This window comes from Eptatretus burgeri, chromosome 2 (assembly GCF_056783735.1).
Source record: "Eptatretus burgeri isolate ZD-2024b chromosome 2, Ebu_testis_v1, whole genome shotgun sequence".
Lineage (NCBI taxonomy): Eukaryota > Metazoa > Chordata > Myxini > Myxiniformes > Myxinidae > Eptatretus > Eptatretus burgeri.
In genome coordinates this window covers 11524965-11535926 of record NC_140962.1, presented here as the reverse complement: position 1 = coordinate 11535926, position 10962 = coordinate 11524965, and the positions used below count along the sequence as shown (strand labels likewise).

Below are 10962 nucleotides of genomic sequence, written 5' to 3'. Positions count from 1 at the left end.
CATCCGAAAACCTCACTTGCTTTACCTACAGTTGCCTGGCACTGCCCTGTCTGATTACCCCCCATAGCTGTTACCACCCCCCAGATCCTTGTCCATTGTGACATGCTCCACGATTGTTCCTTATGCAGATTTGGAAAGCCTCTTGTTTTTACTCCACTGTCCTAGTATGAATGAATCAAACTACACGCCATTCAACAGAACGCCGATCGAGGAACGCGAACCGCAGGAGAAGCCGACGTTTCGGAAGTTCACCCTTCATCAGTCCGAGAAAAAGAAGCTTAACGTCCGAAGGGTCAGCTTGAACCGTGGATTTCATCGATCGATTTACCTGTCCACGGATTTACCTGTCGTGGATCGACACGGGTCGATACACAAGCTAGTTCGTTCCTCGTGCCCCATGCCATTCAAATTGACAGCTATCCCGTGTTTTAAACAAACAAACAAAACAATACACCCGAACCCTCATACCCTCACACTAGCAGCCCAGGTATCACACGGGACCACTACCTGGCTAATCAGGTACTGTAAATCTGAGAAAGTAAGGACGAGGCTCGGCATAACAAGGTAAATCCTGCTCAATAAGTTAACTGTCTTCCATTGTGCCTTTCCAAACCGCACCCAAACACATTCCTGGTGTCCCACATCATGACTTCGTTTGGTTGACACTGAAAATGCCGAAAAACGTCGGATAACGTCGAATTGAAACACTCTCACGTCTCCTGCAAACGGTCGTCACGCATCATCCTGATGCTCACCGATTGTCCACGTCACAAAGACCATTGTGAGCACAATCATAGTCGTTTGTCAATGAGAATGAGTCGTCGTCAAGTGACAAGTCGTTGGAATGGCACATTCGATGCCTGCGTCACGGATTTGTTTCTTGATTTGTTTGAATATCATTGCTGGTGAAGAAATTGTGACTGACGGGACGTGTGCGAAATTTGATATCACGTGTCAATATTAAGTGTGCACGAGCACGTTTCGTCAATGGGATTAATCCGAAGGGAAAATGGCTCCGCGAGTCCTCACACCAACGGACGAAACCGCACGAACGTCATCACATAACCCATTTCCGACGTGCTCTCAAAAAAAGCTGAATCACGTGACCTGTGGAGAGCCAATGGGGTTACTGTGAGGTAACCGTCTCTCCGTCGCAACGAACGGCGGTGGGTGGAATGTATTGCTATTGGCCCGGCGGGGTCACGTGGATCGCGTCTCGTGACTTGTTTTAGCCAATGGGAGTGAAAGTCGCGCCTCTCGTCGCTCCTCGTATAAAGGCGCGTGGGTGGGGTTCTCTTTCACCAGAGGTGCCGTCCAATTTGTTTGTTGGCAATTCTTTTCTTTTTTTTGTTTGTCGTGTGCAGCGCCATTTCGGGACAAGATGGTGAGTTTTTGTGTTTTGTTTTGTATTAACCGTCGCGCGGTTTCTGCTTGGTTCTCTGGTGTCGGTCGCTTCGTTGCCTCATGTTGGGGGATTTGCTCCGCACACTCTCTCTGCCGTTCGCCCGAGCGATGCGGAAGTTCGTTCTGTTAAGTCACTTCTTTGTAGCCATTTTGTTCTGCAGAGGAAACGTCCTTGTCCGGGACTCGTGTTGATGCGAACGTGCGGGGAAAAAAAATCGCCTCACATTGCGTGTGGTAATTTATTAATCTTGTAATCATCAAAAAAAAAAAAAATTTTTTTTCTTGAAGAAAAAGAAAAGAAAGAAAAAAGTCTTGAAGAAAAAAAAAATGAATTAAAAAAAGGGGTGGGGGGGGGAGGAGCGCGCGCTGCCTGGACTTTGCCTGTTCGTTCCAACCAAGTGTACCCATTGGTGAACATCCTGTCGCCGTGTTGTTGGTTTAACGGTTTCTAAGTGGCATTTTTATTTAAATAAATGTTTCCTATCGGAGGAAACTTTTTTTTTAATTTTTCAAAAATTTGTATTTTATTTATTTTTCAATTTTTTTTTTTTAATTTTATTTATTTTTTGCAGATTCCTACTAAACGAACCCGCAAGTGTCGATGTCCACGTGTAAATGGAAATGGTGCAATGTTTGATGTCCTCCACCCCCCAAGTCTTATCTCTTCCTAACACATTCCTCTTCTCCCCTTGCTGTTGTACTTCCCTATCCTCATTTCATTCGGCTCACCCATTTCCTCTCTGCACGATGTGTCCATGTAGCGCTGCATAACAAGTAAAATGCCAAACTTTAAAAAAAACCCCAAAAAAACATTAATTTCAGGGGTTTTTTTTCCATTGTGCGCCAGCTGTAGTTGCGGACTACACTTGGCAGGACGATGATATATATATATATATATATATATATATATATATATATATATATATATATATATATATATATATATATATATATATATATATATATATATATATATATATATATATATATATATATATATATATATACGGTTGTAGCCTGGAGGTACTCGCACACATGTCTGAGCTATGTATCCTGAGTTCGAATCTCAGCCCCGGCTATGAACTCCGTCCTGGTGCTCCGCAGGCCGGCTCGTCGATGTGTCGCCCCTCGGATGGATCTTAAACTTGCGGTGTGTGTATGTGTGAGATCGCCGGGATCATAGACATTCCAGTCGAAACTGCGGCTGGCGAGCGGTCTGCTCATATGTTCTCATAGCCCTTGACACCAACTTTCACTTCGCTATCTATCTATAATTGCGTGCGTGCGTGCGACCGCAGTTTCTCGACGACCACCGGTCCGATCGGATTGAAACTTGCCAGGAATATTGCCAGGGCGTATGTGCCTTTTCAAGGTTTGATATTAATCGGAAGAGCGGTTCCCAAGTTACGGCCATTTATCTGTCGACCAATGACAAGACATGGTGATATGATGTCACAATTAAGATTTATTTATTTTTATTATTATTATTTTTTTTTTGCACGTTTGACGGTCTGATCTGATTGAAACTTGCCAGGAATATTGCTGGGGCCCCGCGGATGTGCCTTTTCAAGGTTTGATATTAATCGGACGAGCGGTTCCCAAGTTACGGCCATTTATCTGTCAACCAATGACAGGACACGGTGCTATGACATCACAATTAATGTTTATTTATTTATTTATTATTTCTTTTGCACGATTGAAACTTGCCAGGAATATTGCTGGGGACCCGTGGATGTGCCTTTTCGAGGAGAGAGACAGACAGACACAGACACAGACTGGCCCGTACTAGTAATAATAATAATTATTATTATTTTTGTCTAAGTAACGGCTTGTACACTATACTCCAAGTTTGTGTACCCATGTTCACATAGCGGAGTACATCCAGTATGTCGATTGCTCCCATTATGTATTCACTCCAGTCTTGGCTCTGTCAGACATAACTAAAGTTTTGGTTTGTTTTTGTCTGACCATAGGTTCATGGTAGGTCATCTTGGTCTGTTGAAAAATAATTATATATATATATATATATATATATCGATCCACTCCCCCCCCCCCACCTTTTTTTTCTTCTTTTTTTTTCTTTTTCTTCTTCAAAGAAAAAATAATGCATCTTGGAAATGTTCTGTTCTCCCTCAATTCGTCTCAAGTTTGAATTATTAGCAGCGTCTCGCGTAGCGAACGCTGCTCTAAGAGCTCTGCGTTGTTCTTCTTGTTCTTGTGAAGACAAAACTTTTCGGACTCTGCTCTTTTATGTACAGGATCCGGATCTCCTTAAATACTAAACACCTGCACACATCTTCGCATTGAGGGTGCCTTTTGAGACTGTCTATCATCAACTTTTAAATATATTCAGACATTTGTTTTTAATTTTCGAAAAGTTCACGTTACTATTTAAAGATTATTCCATTTAATGTATTGTAATTTCATAAATACACTTTTCTTGTCATGAACGAAGATCGTCCATGACGGACGTGACAGCACGTGACAAAATATCGGAAGTTGTTTTTTTTTTTTTTTTTTTTTTTAATTATTCTTCCTCTTCTTGTTCTTCTGGTGAAGACAAAACCTTTAGGATGTGGCTCTTGAACACATTTGTCATTGTTTATTTTCTCTTGTGTAAGCTAGTTTCCTTTATTTTTATTTTTTTAAGTAAAACTATTCCATGCCTTGTTGAACGTTGCTTTAACTCCATGATGGATCTGAACCTTTTCTTTGGAAGGATTCGGGCTGTGACGATCGCTACAGCTTTATTTATTTCACCCTTCAGGGTTAAGTAATTGGTTCTTTTTACAAACGTTTAGTTTATGATCAAGGAACAAGTTTATTTAAATTGAATGTTGTATTTTGAACATGAACCCTGCAGTTTAGCAGCAGTTTGGTTCTTCGTCTGGATTGAGCATGTGACAGAGTGACAATTTTTTTTTTTTTAATACAAGCAGAGTACCTGCCCGAAGGGGTGATGTTTTTCCAAGCATGCAGCATGCTCTCCTGATGCACACTTTTTTTTTTTTATTTGGACGGTGTATAGGCAAGTAACGGTTCTCTTTAGGAAATATAATAACCCGGGTTATGTGCATAAATCAAAAACGTACTGCTTGTAATTCAAAACTCCTCACTACACTGTCAAACGTGGGTTCAGCAATACTGCACTGTAAAACGTGGGTACAGCGATACTGTAGTATAAAACGTGGGTACGGCAATACTGTAGTGTAAAACGTGGGTTCAGCGATACTGTAGTGTAATACCCTCTCTCACCTAGAGGCGGCGCTACACGATACACATTTACATCGAGAATTTGTGTTTTTACCCCCACCCCACCCCCCCTCCCCCTCTACAGACCACCAGCAAAGATAAAAACACCCCATACATTAATTGGGGTCATGTTGATTTTATGTAGTAAGTTTGGATGTAATTGGGCCAGAACTGTAGGAGTAGCCCGACAAACCCACAAACCTCGGTTTGAATAATTGTAGTCTGAGTTCTGTCTGTCTGGCAGTGAAGCAACATTGAAAATCATTCCAAACAAGACATGTGCTGTTTTAAGGAAGTTATAACAGGACAAACAAGCATGACGAACTCGCGTAACTTGTTAAATATGGTGCTGTGGAAGACAACAGCGATAAACTTCGGGAATTCTTTATTCATAGATATATACATATTAGCTTTTAAAAAAATTTTTTTTCTATTGTATACTTGAACACAAATCGACACCTGGGACAGGTATGAGGGACAAAATATATGGAGGCAGACAAACAAGTGATGTGGGTATTTATTGGGGTAGATACAGAAGGAAACTCTTAAGGAAAGACTGGAATGGGGGTTGGGGATGAATGGAGGTAGAAAAGATAGTTTTGAATGCTGGTCAACAGCTGTTATGAAGACTTGAAAGGAAGAATTCCATTGAAGAGAATGTGGAAGTTGGTTCCACAGGTTGGTTGGGGGGAGGGGATGGAAACTAATGAGTGTAGGTGAGCGGTGATTCTGGATTTTGGGAGTTTCACCAGAATCGCGTTTGTTGGTGGACCGTGTCTTCACCCTGAAGATATCTGGAGGAGTGGGAGACCAAGTTCAGAAAGGGCAGAGGGTGCAAGGCCAGGAAGGACACTGTAGAAGATGAGGCCACCAACCTGTCTGTTGTAGTCCCATAGCCTCAGGTTCATCATGAGATTCCAATGATTTTGAATGCTTCAACTTCCATGACATTGTCTTGGTTTTCCATGAATAGAAAATTTTCAATTCCCTTAATGTAGGGCACCAGTCCCCACTGGATTCCACCCGATGCATGCATTTTATGCATATTTTAATTTTGTTTCTTCCAAAACGAGTGTGAAGGTTTTCATTTCTAGCTTTCATTTGATAAGAGGGGAGGGAGATGACTTGGCAGTTTGGTATTGTTTGCAGTCTTGTCTTTCATGTGTACTTGAACAGAGCAGTTTTATGGGAAGGGGTTGGTAACTCAATAACTCATCGGATCCATCCACACGTTTGCTTTGTCTCCACTGTTGACATGAGAAGATATTTTTAATAAATGTACATCTGGTGGCTTCTCGCTGTGTTGAGCCAAATCCCTGGAATGTGTTGCCCTTGAAGTAATCAACATATTATGGACTTTGAGCGTTGCTGAAGGGTGGTTTGGATGTTAACTTGAAACCTCAAACTTTTTTAAGTGCAATTTGCTGTGGACACACTGGTTGAGTTCAAAATGAGATGTGAATTGTGCAGCTATTGTATATCTATACAATCCCCCCCCCCCCAACCCTCTACCCATTTCCGCTCCAACCTTGCTAACTGCACTTCCACCCTTGTGTAACAGTTTCTTGTTTGCTTGATTATACAGCTTTAATTATGCAAGGTGGGTGTTTGACTTTCACATTCAAAAGGAAGTGCTTTGTTGTTTGCAAATTTCATTTTCACCACAATACTGGAACTTTTAGCTCCCTTCCCTCCTGTTTTGGTAGGACCTGCCAATATGCTGTTATATTTGAGAAGCCAAAAATTATTTTTTCCCCATGATCGCATTTGTTCTGAAAATATTTGTTTTGTGAAATTCACTGCACTGCTTGGGATGCAACTGTTTATATTGGAGTTTAATCCCATTCATATTTTTCTTTGGCGAAATCTCTAAATGTGTATCGTATAGTGCTGCTCCAAGTGTAAAAGGGGGGGGGGGTAGGGTGGTATTGCAATTCTCAACAAGAAGGAGCAATCAGAGATAGCAGACCCTTGCCAGCACTGCTTTTGTGTGGTGTTAGCTGCTGTATTTGTGTGGTGCATTGACGACGTAGATTTATGTTCATGCAGCACGCAAACAGACCTTTTCGGTTTTATTGTATAGATTTGCATTCCAAAATCTATGCAATATATATATTTTTTTAAATTACGTATTTTATATATCTAAACACATTCCAATCGTATGTAGTCCATTAACGTAAACATTACAATAATACTTGCTCTACTTATAAAAACACTTCTAAAAGGGATGTACTATATTGATATACTCATATTTTTCATTGATTTTGATGTACCATACACTTTATCCATCCATCCATCCATCCATCGGGACCATACTCTGCAGAGCGTTGGTGCTGCCGAAGCAGTCTCCTTGGCTATTGGGCACACTCCTGGACGGGTCGCAACTCCGACATAGGATACCAGCAAGCTGGCACTCATTTTGCCGACCTTGGAAGGATGACAGGCCGAGTCAACCCCACCTGGTATTACTTAAACAGCTGAGCAGGATTTGAATTCAGGACATGGGATCATGGGATCCCAAGCCCACCACCCTAACTATTAAGCCAACACCAGGCATAAACACTTTATAGAAAGTGTTACATGACACCAAAGCAGTTTCTTGGCAAGGTTTGTCCTGGGTGGTTTGCCATTGCCTTGCCAGCATTCTTTGTTCATGCCCTATCCTTTTAAATGCTGAAAAAGCCGAGTAAGGAAAGTTTCTTGTACCATTTTAAAAATCTTTGGTATAACTCAGCTGGGGTTTGAAGCTCCGACCACCCAGAATCAGAGCTGACACTAATCATTATGCCACCGAGTAAAGTGTGATTGGAAGCTCCAATTGTACAGTGCATGATTTGTAGACATTCTCTCATTCTAATTGTGTGAGGGTTGGTAGAAAAGTAATGCTGCTTGTTTTATTTGTCACTAAATATAATTGCAATCGCAATGAAAATTCGGGCGAGCTCATACCTCCGCCAGGCTGAACAGTTTACGTTTTGTATCCCACTGATAAGCCGGATCTGCATATGGACCACAACCAAAATCTAATCGGCTTGTTCTTGCCATCTACCAAACTCATCCACAAAGTGTCGTCCCAATCCTTTTTTTAAGGTTTTGAAATATCGTGCTGTGCTTTGTTTTTGCCCTATCTCTCAATACACGACCTTCCAAATGATGTAATCCACCCCAGAATGCTCGGTGCATATGCACAGAAACCCCGGGATATGACCTTGTTTCTGGCATGAAGTTTTTCGTGTGTGTGTGAGAGGGATTGTTTCCTAAAATCTCTCAAATCTTTGAAAATAAGTCAAAATTATTTGGGGGAGGGGGGGAGTACATGGGAGAAAGGGCTGTGCCTTTCTGTACAACATAAGACTTGCATAACTTTCTCAGCTCAGCAAACGGCAGCTACCCAAACTCTAAACTCCCAACCTTGTGGGGTGGGTTATTGCAAGGCCCGCTTGGACAGGCGTATGCAACACAAACCCATGACTGATCGCTATTGGACTGTGTATCTGGATTAGGTGTGTCTGTGCATCTGAGATTTGTGAATGTACAGGGTAAGTTTAAAATTATATTTACTATTTATCATGTTAGGAGGAGGGGTGTGAGGGGTACTTACGGGAGCTGTTATAAATATATGAGCATAGACATGCATGACTTTTGGACATCTCGAGTTCGATGCTGCGCGTAGAGTTTTCCAAAATGGGTGCTGTCAATTTTGTCAGATCCAGAAATGATGTATAATGTCCACAATTAATTTCCTTCACACAACAAGTGAATACATGTCCGTGCACATGTGAAATACAGCTTGGTTTTAAATCCGAGATTTTTAAAATAGCTGTGGTTGGTGATTTCGTTGGAACCTGCACTTTAAATTTATACTTTGAATGAAACTTTTTAAAATTTAGAAATATTCACACTCTGTTCAAGATCACCGTAATATTATCATACGGTTTAAACTTTCTTGATCGGTGAATTATATGTCATCGTGAGTTTTTTTTTTTTAAATGTATGTATTTTTATTTTTAGATCCTCGTGGAGGATCTCCAAGTCTTACTCGCGTTGTTGTTCTTCATCTTCTTGTGGACTTTTTTGTTTCACAGCCTACAGTTTTCATCGAAACTTCCTGAAACTTGGCATATATATGTAAACAATACCCTGCGCAGACAGTAACCATCTCCGATTTTGAAAATTTCCTCCGAGAAAAAAAGTTAAGACGTCAAAATATCTCCGCCAATGGAAATCACCTAAAAAAATTATCTCAAACTAGGCAAGCTTTTTGAATTCTGTTTGCGGGAATCGAACAGGGCATTAGCAGAGATGAATTACCGCACATATGATTCATCACTATGACGTATCAATTTTTATGACATCATTCCTATTTTTTGTTTCACAACCCAGAGTTTTCATCGCATCTTCGTGAAACTTGCCATGTGTATGCAGAAAGCCCACGCACAGGCAGTAACCATCTCCAATTTTGGAAATTCTTCCTAGAAAAAAAGTTGACGTCGTAATATCGCCGCTAATGGAATCGCCTATACCATTATCTCCAAACTCGGCAAGCTGTTTGAATTTTGTTTGCGGGAATCAAGCCGGGCATTAGCACAGATAATTTATCGCAAACCTGATGCATCACTATGACGTCATATTCGTTTTTATGACGTCATAATTAAGAGGATGAGAATCTTTGCTCATTTGAGCTTTCCCCTCCCCCTCCCCTCCAAATGTATTGTTTTCAATGCTCGCAATGACTGTACACACAGGGGTAACCAAGAAAGCACAGATTGTCACAGTGCAATCAACTACTTGGTTTTAAGTGTAATGGCTTGTGCATGTCACTGAAGATTGTGCATATCACTGAATAATAAACAAATATGCCACAAACACAAAAACACCAATATTTACAAAAGTATGATAAGCACACACCAGAGCCTGGTGTTGGCGCAGTGGTTAGGGCAGCGGCTTGGGATCCAAGAGGTCCTGAGTTCAAGCCCCGTTGGGCCACTGAATTAATACACCAGGGGGTTGACTCAGCCTGTCATCCTTCCGAGGTCGGCGAAATGAGTACCAGTATACTGGGCCGGTGTATACCCCGGTTAAAATAGGTGTACCTTATCCCTGTGTCGTAAGAGGCGACCAGGGTTGCGTCAGGAAGGGCATCCGGCGTAAAACATGTGCCAAATCACTATGCGGATCATACGGATGATCCGCTGTGGCGACCCCTCACGGGAGCAGCCTAAAGAAGAAGAAGAGAGGAGATAAGCACATACCACAGCTTGGGTACTCTGTAGAGCGCATACCTCCACCATGTAATTCCTAATCCACGAAAACATATCGGGCCCAATACATTTTTGAAATATTATGCTGCACAGTACTATATAGTTTTTGGCCCTTTCTCTGTGGTGAAGAATTACTTTAAAAATCCAATAATTCTCATATCTAGATTCAGATCTCCACCAAAACTGAATCGATTCTTCCATGTCACACGTCCAATGTGTCCACCAAGTTTCATCCGGATCCGTCCACAACTTTTTGAGATCCTGCACACAGACAGCCAGACAAAGGGGATGAAAACAACCACCTTCACCTTTGGTGGCAGAGGCAATAGTGATCACAAGCGATACAAAGTTTTATGGACTGACGAAGTCAAATAGATTATAATGACTGACCTATCAGTGAGATACAAAATGTGACCTCTTCAGCTTGGCCAAGGTAAGTACTCTACAGAGTGCCATGCTACTTTATAATCTGACATTGTCATATTCTTGTCTTGGTAATGACACATCCCAATAGTGTCTACATTTACTATGTGTAAGGTATGAAATATTGTGGCCACGGGTATCGAGACACCAGCTTGTCACTCAAGGGGATTACTCCCCGGTTGTCCTCGGGAGAGCTGGACCTGGGGCCACTGCTCACAATTAACGTTGTGGTACGGTGGGTTGTTTTAGAACCATGAACGCCACCCAGTCAACCACGAGTTCCAGTGTCCGCTGTCAAATTATTCTGTTTAACGAGAGGTCACATGGTTACCTGAGCGGGGAAGCCTGCCCTCGGCAAAGCACCAATGTTATGTGATTAGATTTTAATTAGGGTGGCCGAGCGTTTTAACTGCTGGTGCATGCTGACTATTTTTGGTCAAATCTGTGGTAATTTCCTCCCAATCTATCTTGGTTCGAACAATGCTAGACCAATGGAAGGAAAGGCCAAACACGGACAGGTTGGAAATCGACAAATAATTTATCAATAACAAAATAAATAAATAACAGGAACTTTTTATTTGCTGAGGTAAATAAATGAATTTCAAAGCCAAATCCATCAAAT

At 41.6% G+C, this 10962-nt stretch overlaps 1 protein-coding gene across 1 annotated transcript in view; it reads left to right on the top strand.

Annotated features, from left to right (window-relative positions):
- Nucleotides 1–1237: 1237 nt before the first annotated feature.
- Nucleotides 1238–10962, top strand: part of LOC147031427 (cofilin-2-like) — a 56424-nt gene continuing 46699 nt past the window's right edge. Inside the window, exon 1 of the mRNA XM_085862946.1 lies at nt 1238–1384. Within this exon, the coding sequence (XP_085719072.1) occupies nt 1382–1384 (3 nt within the window). The 5' untranslated portion in view covers nt 1238–1381. The remainder of the gene's footprint in view (nt 1385–10962) is intronic.